Source organism: Orycteropus afer, unplaced genomic scaffold, assembly GCF_000298275.1.
Source record: "Orycteropus afer afer isolate SDZICR_OR568_19922 unplaced genomic scaffold, OryAfe1.0 scaffold00483, whole genome shotgun sequence".
In the NCBI taxonomy this organism is placed as follows: Eukaryota; Metazoa; Chordata; class Mammalia; order Tubulidentata; family Orycteropodidae; genus Orycteropus; species Orycteropus afer.
In genome coordinates this window covers 480,780-498,237 of record NW_006922070.1, presented here as the reverse complement: position 1 = coordinate 498,237, position 17,458 = coordinate 480,780, and the positions used below count along the sequence as shown (strand labels likewise).

At 39.8% G+C, this 17,458-nt stretch overlaps 1 protein-coding gene across 1 annotated transcript in view; it reads left to right on the top strand.

Moving 5' to 3' along the window:
• The window catches only part of MTMR7 (myotubularin related protein 7), a 161,999-nt gene that overhangs the window by 86,041 nt on the left and 58,500 nt on the right, over positions 1-17,458 (top strand). The window contains exon 6 of the mRNA XM_007954943.2: positions 10,419-10,553. Within this exon, the coding sequence (XP_007953134.2) occupies positions 10,419-10,553 (135 nt within the window). The remainder of the gene's footprint in view (positions 1-10,418; positions 10,554-17,458) is intronic.

Sequence of the window (17,458 nt, the reverse complement as noted above, 5' to 3'; positions counted from 1 at the left end):
GCAGCTTTTTGGCATGCTTGGACCCTGCATGTTGCTGACTTTTCATTCAGCAGCCTGCCATGCTTTACCAATCTTGAGACTTTTTCTGGACTTGAATTAGTGGCCTGCTGTGTTGTTTAGTAATATCGAGACTGTGCCATTTTTATTTGTTGACTGTGGGTTTGTCAGCCTCAGCAACCAGCAGCTGCCTGAATGAAGTAAAGCCTCCAGCTTCAGTGGGTCAGGAGCAAGAGGCAGATTTGAAGCCCAAGGTTGAGGGGCCTTTACCCAGCCCCTAGAGCTGGCACTTTGAACTGAGACTTCTAGCCTCCTAACTGTGAGAGAATAAACTCCTGTTTGTTGAAGCCATCCACCTGTAGAATTTCTGTTAGAGTGTCAGGAAGTAACCAACACATTGACCTTGGTGATAAAAATGACACCAAAGATTGCATGACTGAATTTTGCAAGACCAGTGACTTATTCACTGCAAGTACCTTTTTTCAGCAACACAAACAGGCTATACAAGTGGTCTTCGCCAGATGGAGTACACAGAAATCAGATTGATTACATCTGTGAAAGAGGTGATGTAGAAGCTCAATATCTTCAGCCAAAACAAGGCCAGGAACTGACTGTGGAACAGACCATCAACTGCTCATATGCAAGTTCAAGTTGAAGCTGAAGACAATTAAAACAAGGCCACAAGAGCCAAAATACGACCTTGATTATATTACCTGAATTTACCTGAATTTAGAGACCATCTGAAGAATAGATTTGATGCATTGAACACCAGTGACTGAAAACCAGAGGAATTGGTGGGATGACATAAAAAACATCATACATAAAGAAAGCAAAAGATCATTAAAAGTCAGGAAAGGAAGAAAAGACCAAAATGGTTGTCAGAAGACTACAAAACTTACTCTTGAATGGAGAGTTGCTAAGGCAAATGGAGGAAATGACAAGATACAATAGCTGAACAGAAGATTTCAAATAGCAACTTGAGAAGACATGGCCAATTATTATGACATGTGCCAAGACATGAAACTAGAAAACCAAAAGGGAAGAACATGCTTAGTATTTCTCAAGCTAAAAGAACTGAAGAAAAAATTCAAGCCTCAAGTTGCAATATTGAAAGATTCTATGGCCATAATACTGAATGATTCAGGAAGCATCAGAAGAAGATAGACTCATGCCCCTGAGACCAGAAGGACTAGATGATGCCTGGCTACCACTACCAACTCTGAAAGGGATCGCAATAGAAGGTCGTGGATACAGTGGGAGGAAAATGTGGAATAAAACTCAAAATCATAAAAAAGCCCAGGCATACTGGTAAGATAGAGATTGGTGGAACCTCAGAGACAGTAGCTGTTGTTGTTGTTGTTAGGTGCCATTGAGTCGTCTCTGGCTCATAGCGATCCTGTGCACAGCAGAATGAAACACTGCCCAGTCCCGTGCCAGCTCCACGATCCCTGCTATACTTGAGCCCATCACCACAGTCACCGTGTCAATCCGTCTCCTTGAGGGCCTTCCCCTCCTTCATTGACCCTCCACCTTACCAAGCATGACATCTTTTTCCAGGGAATGGTCCCTTCTGACAACATGACTAAAGTAGGTGAGATGAAGTCTGGCCATTCTCACTTCCAAGGAGCATTCTGGCTGCAGTTCCTCCAGGACAGATTTGTTAGTTCTTTTAGTAGGCCATGGTACTTTCAGCATTCTTCTCCAGCACCACATCTCAAAAGCGTCAATTCTTCTTCGGTCTTCCTTATTCATTGTCCAGCTCTCACATGCATATGAGGCAATTGAAAATACCATGGCTTGTGTCAGGCACACCTTAGTCATCAAGGAGACATCTTTGCTCCTCAGCACTTGAAAGGGATCCTTTGCAGCTGACATGCCCAGTGCTATATGTCGTCTGATATCCTGACTGCTGCCTCCATTGTCATCGATTGTAGAATCAAGCAATGTGAAGTCTTTGACAACTTCATTCTTCTCTCCATTCATTGTGATGCTGCTTACAGGTCCAGTTGTGAGAATTTTTTTTTCTTTATATTGAGATGGAATCTATACTGCAGACTGTATTCTTCAATTTTCATTAATAAATGCTTCAAGTCATCCTCACTTTCAGTAAGCAAAGTTGTGTCATCAGCATATCACAGGTTGTTAATGAGCCTTCCTCCAATCCTGATGCCAAGTTCTTCATATCGTCCAGCTTCTTGGATTATTTGCTCAGCATATAAATTGAGTAAGTATGGTGAACGGATACAACCCTGATGCACTCCCTTCTTGATTTTAAACCATGTCCCCTTGTTCTGTTCTTGTTTCTCCTGACCTATGTACAGGTTCCTCATGAGTACAATTAAGTATTCTGGAATTCTCATTCTTCTCAAAGTTGTCTATGATTTGTTATGGTCCACACAGCTGCTAGTCACCATTTAAGCCTGGAACTGAATTCACTCCAATGACTCATCATTCAGCCAAACAAGAGACAGGTCTGTAAGGTGAACAATAATACCAAGGAGGTAGGCACTCTTTAGAATAATCAACCATTCAGGATCAAAATGGTAGCATTTGCCCAGGGATTAATTTCAGAAGGCAGGGAGAGATAGGAAAGAGGGAAGAATGGAAATGGGAAACATAGTGAGGAAGTGGGATGAATATTGTTACATTTTGAGAAGATTGCAATCAATGGCATGAAACAAAATATGTATGAATTGTTGAATGGAAAACTGACTTGCTATGTAAACTTTCACCCAAATCATAATAAAAAGTTAAAAAAAAAAGAGTTAGAATAAAGTTTGTCTGCAACTAACAGAGAACCTAACAATAGTTTAAACGGTATGGAGCTTTATTTTCTCTCACATAAAAGACCAAGAGTGAGTATTCCAAGCCTGGTATCTTGGTTTGGCTCTACTCAGCCATCAGGGATCCAAGCTCTTTCATCTTTTCAACTGTGCTATCCCTAGGGATAGAAGCTCAGTGGCATAGTGCCTAAGGCACTTGACTCCTAACCAGAAGGCTGGTGGTTCAAAGCCACTGGCCACTCCTCAGAAGGAAGAGACTGAGCAATCTACTTCCATAGTGATACTGCCTCCAAAACCCAAGGAGGGGTCGCTGTGAGTCAGATCTGACTTGATGGCAGTAAGTCTGGGGTTTGTTTGTTTGTTTGTTTGTTTGTTTGTTTTTGGTATCCCTAGGGATTGGCCCTCATTCACATGGTGTAAGAGTCGACTTTAGTGCACTATCACCTCCATACTCCAGGCAACAAGTGAAGGAGAGGCTAATGATGTAGTATCAGATTTTTAAGGAAAGCATCCAGAAGCTACCACATGACATTTCTACTCATATCCCATTGATCATAACTGCCTAGGGCAGGGAAGAAAATAGTCTTATAGTTAGCCATGTAAATAGCTAAAAAAAAAAAAATCAAGATTCCATTTCTGTAGAGGAAAGGAACACAAATTGGAGGGGATTTGCTACCCCCTTAGAAGTTACATGGTTCTAACCACATGAAAAATTTGGTTTTCAAACCAGACAATGCAGTTTTGCTTTCAAAATCAAGTGAAGCTGTCAACAGTTGTGTGTGGATGTGCACCTGCATCCACAGCTGTAGTACCAGGGGGTAGAGCAGTATCTGGATCAAATTCCATGAGAAAGCTCCCAAAAATAATTCACCAGAGTCAGTATGTAGTCTGTGTTACCTACTTTGAAGGGCAATATTCACTTAGCAGTGTAAGTTCTGTTAATTGAAAGGATATATTGTCTTATTTTTAATTATACTCACTGCTTCTATCTCCTCCTACCTCTGAAATGAGGTCTAGAGAAGATAAGTATTTCACTAATGTCCTGTATTATTTGACTTAAAATACATTTCAACCTATACAGAATTGGACCATAGCTGCAGGCTGAGAAAGATGTGAATCTCCTTTTTTCTTTTTTTCTTTTTTTTAATGATGAAAGGAACTGTTATACAGAATTTCATAATGTTAACACGAAATTAGGATGCCGGTAATACTTACATTTCTTTGCAGCATCAGAGAAGTAAGAAAGGAAAATGGAGAAAGGCGAGGGAGGGAGGACGTTTAATTGTTTGAGAGGTGGGGATGAGCAGTGTACTTTAAAAGTGAACTTGTGTCTTTTCTACTACTTATTCCTTCTATTTTAATGTTCTTAAGGAAGGGGAATATTCCTCCCGCCTCTGGTCTGTGTATTATAAAGGGTAAGTTTGTAGTGTCTCAGAATAGGATCAAATTTTTAACAATTAGACTTCAGACATTAGCTTCTTCCCTGACTGACCTGAGACCCTCATCTCTCCACCCCTGCTCTCTTGTGTTAGTCTTTGCTTTACCTATAGGCACCAAAAGGAGCTCATACAGAAATCAGTTACAGTTCAAAATAATTTTGACTGCTAACCAGAAGGCTGGCAGTTCAAACCCACCAGCCACTCCTCAGATGGTAGGTTGGGCAATCTACTTCCATAGTGATATACTGCCTCGGAAACCCACGGAGGGATTGCTATGAGTTGGATCTGATTCCATGGCAGTAGTTGCGTTTTTGTCGTTAAAAGTGTAAAGCAGATTATATTTGAGATTTAACTCTTCTTGTAATGTACAAAATAGTTTTATTTTTCTAGGAGTTTCTAAATAATCTGGTTCTGCCAGGGAAATACTTGTACATATACCCATTCTACCCCACCCTCACCCATGCACTACTAATTACCTATATTGCAAGAGAATAATGAGCAAATTTGTGTTTTATAGCAGTGTTTAGATTTTAATATCAAGCTTAATTATGTAAATGCCTCTGATTTGACTAGGCTCTTTTATAAAGAGGTATACTGTTGCTAAATGTGCATGCCTGTGTTTACATGGAAGACATGTGAAATACCAAAGCAATTACTCATGCCATCATAGTTCATCAAAACCCATCCATCAAACAGGAACTCTTCCATAAAAAGTAAACAGATAAAAATTTCAAAAATGTCCTGATCTTCCCTTTTGTGATTTTAGACATTTTAAACTTAAGAGTATGCATTTCTATCCCAATAGAAGTGTTACTTATGATTAAGAATATATATTTTAGAGTTAAAATACTATTCCCCATATATCATTTGCAAAGGGGCACTTAGAATTTTGATAAGATAACGTGGCTAATGTTGGCAATTAGAGTGTGAGAAGCTTGAAACATGCATCGTTTCACGAACTTAAAGTCCTGTTGAGGATTCTCTGATATAAATGCCCTTGCTGATGTGTATATAATTAATTTCCTTAGCATCAGCTCTATTATACATTGTAGAGGGCCATCCAGGCTTTCTTTAGATTTCATGGTTTTTACAGATAATTGTTACCTCCAGGGAAAAAGAAAAAGAAAAAGAAAAAAGAATCCACTACCATCAAGTCAATTTTGACTCATAGTGACCTGTAGGACAGAGTAGAACTGCCTCATAGGTTATCCATATGCTTTCTTTATGGACGCATAATAACTCATCTTTGTCCTTCTGGAAGGTTCAAACCACTTACCTTTCTGTTATCAGCTAAGCTCTTTAACCACAGCACCGCCAGGGCTCACGATTAAAGACATATAAATGTTACTTGTGTTTGGAAGCTTGGGTACTTTTGTACTCAGAAGCCCTCAGAATTACTCTATCCTTTGTTCCTTCATATTAAGTGTCATTTGAAAAACACCACCACCCAAATTTGCTTTAAATTGTTCAAAGCATGGTCTCCCAAACTCATATAGCACAAATAATCTGGGAATCAAAACTGGAAGATTTCCAAAAAGTCTATTTTCCTTAAGAAAAATACAACCCTTCTTGGTCATCTATTATAACTAATATTTATTGAAACTTAATATGGTCTAGGCACAGTTCTAGTAGTGTTAGATTCCCTGTTACATCCTGTAATTGTGTTATTATTATCCCCATTTTATAGTCGAGGAAACTGAGGTTCAGAAACCAAAACTAAACTACACCCACTGCCATCAAATTGATTCCAATTGGGGATTATGGTGTATAATTCATAGAGACACCCTAAAGGACAGAGTAGAACTTCTGTATAGCCTTTCCAAGGCTGTCCATCTCTACAGAAGCACACTGCCTCAGCTTTCTCCCATGGAGCAGCTGGTGGGTTCGAACAACCAACCTTTTGGTTAGCAGCCAAATACATTAACCACTGCTCCACCAGAGCTCCTTGAGGTTCAGAAAAAATAATTACCCAAGATCAGACAATGAGTGAGAATGAAACTGGGATTTTTCTTCTATACTGAATCTTTATGCTCTATCATGCTGCCTAATTTTCTCAAAGGCATGCTTTATTATATTGATTAAGGCTCAGGAAGTAGTCTGCCTGAGTTCATACCCTGGTTTCCCCACTTTGTAGGTGTGTGATCTTCAGCAAGTTGCTTAATCTCTCTGTGCCATAGTTCCCTGTTCCCTGATGTATAAAAAAAAACAAACTCACTGCCGTCGGTCGGAACCTACTCATAGTGACTCCTCCTCAGGTTTCCAAGCCGGTATCTCTACGGAAGTAGATTTTCCTGTGTTTCTTCTGTAGAGTGGCTGGTGGGTTTGAACCACCAGCCATCTGCTTAGCAGTCAAATGCCTTAGGCACTACGCCACCAGAGCTCCCTGATGTACAAAGTGAAGCAAATAATAAATCTTACCTGATATGGTAATTGGAAAGTTTAAATAAAAGTACACATCTAGTTCTTAGAATTTTCCCTACCGCACAGAAAGCACTCAAAAAAAAAAAAAAAAAAGTTGGATATATTAATTACTGGTACTATTTTAGAAAGGCTCTCATGAGAGTTTATCACAGAATTTTATCTCTGCTCTGTGGTCCTGCCTGGTAATGGTAAAATCTCTCAACAGCTTTATTATGGGGTGTATATGTAGAATGGACAGAAACACTCAGAGAATATTCCCTGTTTAACCCAAAATAAGAAAATATAACTACAGGATACTGTTCTTCAACTTACAACATATTCAAGTTACCGTAAATTTCACTGTGACCGTCTGGTTTCATTTTGTACCTCTTATGGTTAGCAATAACATACAACTTTGCAGTGAGTAATTTGCTGATATTATCTTTCTCATACCAACTCCCAAAGACAAATAAAGATCAGATTTATAAAAGTAGAGACAATAAAAGGCAATACTAATGAAAATTAAAAAAAAAAAAAATCGAAGTATTCAATTTACATCAAAACCGACTTATAAATGAGTTGTCAGAATGGAACCCTGTCATAAATTGTATATTACTGTATATAATTTCATTTATTGACTATATTTCATAGTGTAACTTTGTTTTAGCTTAACCCCCACTTACAATAAGTTGCTCTCAACTTGAAGGTAATTAGTAATAGTTGTTGCCACTACCTCACTTTATTTCTTACTCATTTACTGAGTTTAGGTGTATGTACTCACAGACAAATTCTCACCATTTAAATATGTTCCGTTCCCCATCTAACTCTTCTAACAGATTGCCTAGTGGTAGCTGTCTTTCACTAATATTTCTTTATCCCAGATTAAGTATCAGAAAAGCCAGCTCGGAACTGTTCTTTGTCCAGTCAGAATTCCCTCAGGGCCAGCTGGCAGACCTGACCCCTTTCAAGGCCAGAAGAAACAGCACAGAAATCCCCAGTGAAGCACTCTAAAAGCTGTCTGGAGATTTGCTTTTTGTCCATTGGACTCAGTTTGCCTTTTGCTTTTCAACCCCTGTTTTGTCCTTAATGTCTCTGTACCTTGCTCATGGGTCTCCTCTTTACTTCTCTGTCCTTTCTTCTGTGGTCAGACTCTCTGGTCCCTTTCTCCTCCCTACTACACTTGGACTTTTAATGCCAACAACTCAAGAATTAAAGAACCTTGGAGAGACTATACTGTCTCATTACTTTGCTTCCCACTTACCATGCACTGCCCTCTTGAATCTGAACTTGGCTACAGGCCCCAGATTTCCTTGAACCCTATCAGTAATTGCCCTGTAACAAATAACAACAACAACTAAGCAGTAGTACTGGAACCCTCAGATAGGTGTCAGTTCTATGTCTAGCCATTTTCTGATTCCAGGTATTGCCAGCAGGTCCTCAGCTGAAGGATCTTACAGATAACAAGAAACATCCCTATTTTTTCCCATGAGGAGCACCAAAGCTTGCATTTTTCTGGAAAAATCCTCTTTTATTCTGTGTCAAGCTTTGAGGACAGTTAAACCACTAGGATTTGCTCTCAGAGCTGAGGTGCCCGACCCTTCATCGCAGTGCAAGCACCCAGAAGAAGCTGTAGTGTGACTATATTCAAAGTTTTCTCTGTTTAGCCTGCCTAGAGGGGCCCCTTCCTTGACTGACCATCACAGCTTTTCCAGCCCTGTTGCTCTGCCTTCATTCTCTTATACGATGGATCTACAGTTGTAGATCCAATTTATATATTTATATAATATTTATATATTTATATGGATTTAAACTGTAAATCCTTTGAAAGAATTATTCCTGTATTTTACTTGATGATTTGAGTTCAATTTAAATGTGAACATAAAACCTAATTTCATTTATAAATAAATAAATAAGGCTGTGCCACTGAAGTATAAGTTTTTTAGCTGCAAGTTTGTACCTATACTCATCTGTTGATATCTCAGGAAAAGGTGTATCCTATTATACATATTGTCTAGCAGTGGCGATATTGCTGCTCTTGTTCCTCAACTCATGACAACCCCATGCACAACAGAATGAATCACTACCCAGCCCTGCACCATCCCCAGGATCAGTGTGAATTATATTGTTGTGATCCATAGGGATTTATTATTATTATCATTTAAAATTTTATTTATTTTGTTATTGTTGAGAATGTACACAGCCAAACTTACACTAATTCAACAGTTTCTACATGTACCACTTAGTGACACTGATCACATTCTTTGAGTTGTGCAACCACTGTCACCCTCATTTTCTGAGTTGTTCCTCCCCCATTAACATAAATTCACTGCCCCCTAAGGTTCCTATCTAATCTTTCAAGAAGCTCTTGTTAATTTGATCCCATATAGGTAGCTCTTAAAAGAGTTTAATAATCAAGGCAGACTTTTTTTTTTTTTAACTAGTTAAGCTAAACTGTTGTTTGGTTTTGAGAATATTTTACAGGATATTTTTGGTGTAAGTTTGAAAGATTTTCTCAGGGCACTAGTTTCAGGGGTTCATCCAAACACCATGACTCCAGGAAGTCTGGAATCCATGAGAATTTGAAATTCTGTTCTGCATTTTCCCCCTCTGATCAGGATTCTTTTAGCAAAATGTTCAGTAATGGTAGCCAGGCACCATCCAGTTCTTCTGGCCTCATGGCAAAGGAAGCAGTTGTGCATGGAGGCAGTTAGCCACACAGTCCATATTCTTCTTGTATTCATGATTCTCCTTCTTTCTCTGTTGCCATAGGGTTTTCATTGGCTGATTTTTAGAAGTACACCACCAGGGCTTTCTTCCTAGTCTGTCTTAGGCTAGAAGCTCCACTAAAATTTGTTCAGCATATCACTGCATGAAAGCTGCCACTGACAGATGGGAGGTGGCTGTACAATATACTCAGAATTTCAGGATGGGGAGACTAGAATAGAATGCAGTTTGATTCAAAAAAAACCCCTTGTTTCTAAACACACTTCAATCAAGGTAGACTTGTTCCCTTTTCCCTTTGTTATTTAACCTAACAGTGACTTTGGCTTTCATAGGAATGAGTATTTTTTCAATCTGGAATTGAGATTTGTTTTTAACATTTGTGATATTTTTAAATATTCTAGTAAAAAATGATGGAAAGCATTAAAACAATATATATGTGTGTGTATACACACACACACACACACATATATATATATACCAAACGCACGGCCTTCGAGTCGGTTTATACTCATAGTGACCCCTCCTTGGGTTTCCAAGGCAGTATCTCTATGGAAATAGATTGCCCAGACTTCCTTCCAAGGAGTGGCTGGTGGGTTTGAACCACTAGCCTTCTGGTTAGCAGTCAGATGCCTTATTTCATTAGGCACTATGCCACCAGAGCTCCTATATGTATGTGTGTGTGTGTGTGTATTTCTCCTTTTATTAACCTTCTCATTAATAGTGTCCCAAAAGTTTAAGGAGAATATTTATTTTGTATTTCTATCTTTAGCAAGAAAATGAAATAATACCAATACAAAGGAAAGAAAGGTCATTTAAATGGTTTTAAATTTCATAATTTGGATCTATTTAAACATCTTTACACCTTCTTAATTACTTACACACATAGATTTTTGCACTGCTTGCCCATGCCATGGTTTCTTTGATCTGCGCTAACAATAAACAAGCCTCAATTTCCAGAAGACAGTATCATGAGTAAACCAGGGGTTCTTCATCCTGTCAACACATCTAGAGAGCCTCTGGGGGTACGACTGCAGTGTTGTCTGACTGTGCTGTGTTGCTGTGTCTCTCCAACCAGGCCTCCATCTGTCGGAGCAGCCAGCCCTTGTCTGGCTTCAGTGCCCGGTGCCTGGAGGATGAGCAGATGCTCCAGGCCATCAGAAAAGCCAATCCAGAAAGTGACTTCATATATGTTGTTGACACTCGACCTAAAGTAAGTCACCATTCTGATGCTTGCCTTTGTAACTCTGAGTCACGAAGCTGAAGACAAGGCAACACCTAATAGATTGCATTGCATGCACAGGTCACTACATCTGTAGCAGGGCTTGTTCCTCTTTGCAGAGGCAGTGTTAGGGGCACTGCTGAGCTGCTTCCTATCGAGGTGTCCTAAGCACCTGGAGGGGCTGACTGTGCCAGGTGCTTTTTCCCCTGCTCCTTGCTTTGTACTGGCGTGGAGTAAACCAAACCTGAACTCACTGCCATTGAGTGGATTCTGACTCACAGCAATCTGATAGGGTTTCCAAGGCTATAAATCTTTACGGAAGCAGACTGCTTCATCTTTCTTTCATGGAGTGGCTGGTAGGTTTGAACCACCAACTTTTTGTTTAGCAGCCAGATGCCTTAACCACTGTACTACCAGAGCTTCTTGAACATGGAGAGGCACCCAATAAATAAGTGTGGCTTGGTTTTTGAGACTGTGCCCCTAAATACACTGAACTATTTTTTGTTTAATTTTGAAAATGACCCATTTTGTTCTGACAGTGTAAAGTTTACATTGGAGCTCCAGCAGGTCAAATTTTGGGATATATTCAGTTATACTATTTCAAATTCAACTTGTAGTATTCTACATCTATGACTTGGAAAGATCTATAAAATATAATGTTAAGTGGAAAAAAAAGCCATGAAATAATATATATATACATTATTGTATTTATATTATATATATATTTATACACACACACACACACATATACACATTAATTAAATGTTTAGAAAAAATCTGGAGAGATAAACTCCAAGCTAATAAAATTCCATGGAGAAGCAAAAAGAATTTGGAGAGGTAGAGAATTTCTACTTTCTTCTCTGTTATGTAAAAAATGCATTTTACATTTAACATTTGGAGAGGTAGAGAATTTCTACTTTCTTCTCTGTTATATAAAAAATGCATTTTACATTTACATTTAACATTTAACATTTTAAATTTTAATTTAATTTTTAAATTAAAAAAAAAAATCAATCAGTAGGAAATAATAGAGCTAATCATCAAGGGTAAGCCAGCTTGATTTTATACTTATCTCCCCACTCAGCTTTACATTTGCTAAGATAATCATCATTAGGTTTGATATGATTTCCAAGTTTAGTCTGTAGATCCATTTCTTTCTAAACAAATCAACAAATGGAGTCCACAGAAGAATGTGCCAGTGAATACATGGAAGCAAAATCACCTCCAAGTGTAGGGACTGTAGACGATAAAATAGGATGACATAATGAGATAGCCTTTATCAACATATTAGCATTGTGGTTTCTAGTCAATAATGAAAATTTTCCTAGGCATGTAACTGATTCAAGAGCGAGAGAGAAAGAGATCCATCTATCTCTTCAAACAAATATGGAATTGAGCAGCAAGCATGAGATACAAAAAATGTGTATAGTATAATGCAACTTATATAATAATTGTTATACTATTGGTCTGTGCATTGAAAAAAAAAATGAGAGAATGTTTATCTACCCAACTTTTAATAATAGTTATTTCTGTAGGGTTGGAGGAGAATTTTAAGAAACTTTCCCTTTATAAATTATAGTTTGAAATATTTAATCATAAAAAAAGGTTAAAAGCATAAAGAACTCAAAATATTAAACATATTATTGCCATAGGACCCTCTAATTCCATGCCAGGTTTGTATCCAAGATAAATAAAAGCATGTGTTCTGGTTACGTAGTGCCACTCTGACAAGAATATACCACAAATTGGATGGCCTTAACAAACAGGAGTTTATTCTCTTACAGTTTGGAGGCTTTAAGTCCAAGTTTAAAGTGCCAGGTTCTAGGGGCTAGGTGAAAGCCCCTCGACCTTGGACTTCAGCTCTGCTTCCTGCTCTCAGGCCACTGGAGCTAAAAGGCATTTCTTCACTCAGACAACTGCTGGCTGCTGAGGCTGACAAGCCCAAGGTTGACAAGTAAAAAGGCACAGTCCTGATGTTACCAAACCACATGGCAGGCCATTAATTCAAGTCCATTGTAAGTCCCAAGATTGGCAGAGCATGGCATGCTGCTGAACAACAACATGACTACATGTAGGGTCTAAGCATGCCATAAGCTAGAGACTATCCCCAAGACTCCTCCTTATATACAGGAAGCAGACCACATCCCAAAGGCTGCTTGTAGTAGATCCTACCATGGAGCTGATTGCCAGTCTCATCATGGGGAATAACTACCACCAGCTGCCCAGCCACTCAACAAGGCCTAGCCAAGTTGACATACAAATTTAACTACCACAATTCCAACCCTTGTCAACTTTGCACCTGTACAGATCTTCATTGGGTGGCATCTGTACAGATCTCTCTCCCTAGGTGGCTCCCGTCCCCTAGTTCCTCTAAATGGTGACGTCACCCCCTTGATTTGGTAAGCCCCGTTCCTCTCCCTCTTGGGCATGGCAGCCCTGCCCCCTCACTCTTGGGCAGCCGCTATGGCTCCATCCCACTGATTCACATGAACAAACGGCCCCACACTCCAGAACCGAGTTGGTGAAGGTCTAACTCTTTGAAACCTAGGGGGCTGTGGTAGTTCCATCCCTAAGGCCATGGTCCTACCCTTTGAGGCTGAGGCAGCTCTGCTTCCTGTTTCCTTAGTCTCTTGCTTCTGCTAATTAATGCCCGAGGGCAACCCACTCTGCTGGAAATCTTCCAGCCCAAGGGACACTTAGCTTTCTTGCTCAGTGGGCCAGCCAACCTGCTACTCCATTTTATGCCAGTCTCTTCACTAATTAATGCCCAAAGGCAACCCACTTCACCAGGAAGCCGCCTACCCTATGGCACGCGGCTTTCTCCTCCGTGGGCTGGTAAGCCTGTTGCTATGTAATGCTAGTCTCTGGGCTCTGCTACTGCCATCCTTCATGCTGGTCTCTCTGCCGGTATCTCTCTGCCAGTCTCTTGGCTCTGCTCCTGCCATCTCTCATGCCATATGCCGGGGTCTCTCTGCCAGGGTCTCAGGTCAAGGACTCACTCCACTTCTGTTTCCACATTTTAGGTGTCTGTCAGAGCAGCACCTCACTCTCTCAGTATCATACTCTATTCTGGCTACCTAGTGCAGCTCTGACAAGAATATACCACAAATGGGATGGCTTTAACAAACAGGAGTTTATTCTCTCACAGTTTGGAGGCTTTAAGTCCAAGTTCCAAGTGCCAGGCTCTAGGGGCTGGGTGAAAGCCCCTGGACCTTGGGCTTTAGCTTTGCCTCTTGCTCCTGGCCCACTGAAGCTAGATGCATCTCTCCACTCAGGCAGCTGCTAGCTACTGAGGCTGTCAAACCCAAGGTCGACAAGTGAAAAGGCACAGTCCTGATGTTACCAAACCACATGGCAGGCCATTAATTTAAGCCCATTGTAAGTCCCAAGTCCGGCAGAGCATGGCAGACTGCTGAACAATGACATGGCTACATGCAGGGTCCAAACGTGCCCTAAGCTAGAGACTATCCCCCAAGACTTCTCCTTATATACAAGAAGCAGACCACATCCCAACGGCAGCTACTCAGCTGTTTGTGGTAGATCCTACCATGGAGTTGATTGCCAGTCTCATCATGGGGAACAACTACCACCAGCTGCCCAGCCACTCAGCCAGGCCCAGCCAACCAACCAGGCCCAGCCAACCAACCAGGCCCAGCCAACCAACCAGGCCCAGCTAACATGACATACAAATTTAACTACCCCAGCATCTGTGCAAAAACTTGTACAAGAATGTTCATAGCAGCATTCGTTATTTATAATAACCATAAAAGGGGAAACAACCAAATGTCTATTAACTGAGAATGGATGAGCAAAATTCACTGAATTCAGAGGAATATTTGGCCATAAATAGGAAAAAAGTAGTGATACATACTACAGCATGAATGAACCTTGAAAGCATTATGCTAACTGAAAGAAGCCAGTCATAAAGGACCACATACTATATGATTCCATTTAAATGAAATGCCCAGGATAGGCAAAACTGTAGAGACAGAAAATAGCTTAGTGGTTGCCAGAGGAGAGGATAAGGAAATAGAGGTGACTGCTGATGTATAGGGTGTCTCTTTTTGGGTAATACAGAAGTGCTAAAATCAAATTGTGGTAATGGTTACACAACTTATTAAATATACTAAGCACCAATTGGGAGCTCTGGTAGCATAGTGCCTAAGGCACTTGACTGCTAACCAGAAGGCTGGCGATTCAAACCCACCAGCCACTCCTCGGAAGAAAGATAGGGCAATCTACTTCTGTAGTGATACTGCCTCGGAAACCCAAGGAGGGATCGCTATGAGTTGGGTCCGACTTGACGGCACATAACAACAACAAGAACCAATTACTTTAAATGGGTGAATTGTCATGTGTGTGATTTCAATGGCAGTAGAGCTATTTGAAAAAAGAGTAAAAGGAAATCAAAAGCATTAAAATGGAATGGAGGAAATAAGACCAACAGCCCAAGTCACTTAAAAGTATTCACTGATGTTGAGAACAGGTAATGATACACAAGAGTCTGTACTCATGGGTAATATGAGTTATAGTAAGAACTGGATTGTATTCTTTGTGTAAGTATGCACACCCTGGGAATTTTCACTCTTTCTCTGTGCCTCATTTCACCAAATATTGTAATTCATGCCCAGGATAACTTAATTTGATGTTTTTCTAGTGTCCTACCATAAGTGCCCTTGACATCAGAATGGTCCCATCTACTTCTGATAGAAGTATGACTGTGAGATAGATACATGTGTATGGTGAAGATAGACTTACTCTTGGTAGCCAGATCAAGGTAATCGGCTGTGGTGATCAATGATGAAAGAGATAGATCACATTCACATTCTAGTAAATTATAAGTGAAATGTTCCCTTCTTTGAGATAAAGTCTGAAAGTACAACACACAAGATAAGAACTTCAAACTGGGAGGGGGGAGTGTTCTCCCCAAAGGTGTTGTCTTGAAAGATGCCAGAATATGCCTGACTTTTACTGCTCTGTCTGATTTGTGCTTTTCTCTCTTGTGAGTTATAATTTGACCTCTTCCTTGTAACATTGATTTCCTGCCTTACTCTTTCGGGTACATTTTGTGTATAAGGGAATTGGGGCTGTTTTGAATTCCCCAGTAGTTATAGGTAACTTACTGTCTGTTTCTTGACAGATATATTGAAGACAAAATAAGAAAATGAAAAAAAAAAAAAAAACTGGGGATGAAACAGAAGCTTTACTGAGCAGAGATTTGGGAAACTTTATCCTACACTATTTCCCCAGGTTTAAATTAAGGCAAACAGATTCATCTATTATTACATAATATCTTATTTTTATACAAATAACTCACATGTTCTGTTTGTTTGCCAGCGGCGACCTCCTCCCGCATGAGGTATTTTCATAAGCATGCTACGCCAATTTTTTTTTTTAACTACAATATGTAAAAAAAATTGGCATGGCATGCTTACGAAAATACCTTGTAGGTGGGGGAGGGAGTGGTTGGCAAACAGAACTTGCACGTTGTTTGCGTAAAAAAAACGGTAGTTATTGTATTATTATAATTCATCTATTATGTGATGAATATTCACATTCACATAATAGGTGAATACTACTCACTTATTATTCACGTATTAAGGAACAATGATAGAAAGTTGTACTCTATTATGTAAACCTTCCAGGGAATGAGGCAGCCGTAGAACTAAGGATTTTCCAGATTAAAATAAACTAATCCAGAGGATTTGGTTTGAAGAGTATATTTAGCACTAAGTGTGTTTACTCCAGGAGATAAGAAGTTGAATGTGGATCCATTAAAGAAAATTGGAGTCTCATACGAGTTATGCCCTCTTTTCGTATTTATCCGTGCATACATGCTTCACATGGGCTTTAAACTGTTTGTTTAGAGGTTTTGTTCTTGTGGAGAGCATATCTGTTTACTTTCCTCCCAGTGTGTGTGTTAGGCTTCCTTTGTAACTGGGAAACGAAGCCCATATTTTCCGTAGAAGGTAGTCAGCAATGGCAAATGTGGCACGGCTTAGGTTTGCTCACAGCTTTAATTAAAGAAAGGGCTAGGAGGCAGCTGTACCATTCTTGTCCCTTGGGCAAGGCTATACCCAGACAAGAGTTTCAAGAGCTGCCTTACAGATGAAAACCGTCTGAATTGCATTAGTGACTTTAAAAGTTAGGGAGACAAAGGCAGTGAAATCCTCAAGCATGTACTGAGTATCTACTCAAAAAAAAGTATACTTTTGGAGGCAATGTTGGGGCTTGGTATATTAAAATATGAAAAAGTGTAGCTGTAATATTTGTTGAATTATACAATGAGGAATAACTCATATCGTAATCTTGTTTATGACTTTATCATTAATATGTTCTGGGACTTTGCTGATCTTGTAAAAATATTGGGCACTTCCTCATTTAATTTTTATAATAATCCTACAAATTAGGAGATGTTCTTTTCTTTTTATGGAAAAGAACTTAGATTTGGAGAGGCTAAATAATTCACCCAAGGTCACACAGTACAGGACTTATCTGACTCCAAACCCATCCTCTTTCCGTCTGACTATGGTGCTTTCTGTTTTAAAAAAATTTCCTACGGAGCTTTGTCTCCACTTTAAAGCTCAGGAGGGTTGCCACCTCTGACTATACCCGGTGAAGCTGAAGATTTGACCACAGTCACATCCCAAATCAGACAGAAGCCAGATGAGCAAGAAGGGCTCTTAGTTGTGCTCTGAGGGCTGACACCCTTTGAGGAAGTTGTTGGGCAGTAAAGGGAAGGAGTGAGGTAAGTCAGGAGCCTGCCTCTGTTAAGGCTAAGCCTTTTGTCTTTGCTCTTCCAAAGGCAGGTTTGTGACTGTGGCCACTAATCCCACCAGTGTATAAGTGACTTTTTAGTCATTTAATAGGATTTTTTTTTCTTTCTGTGGAATTGG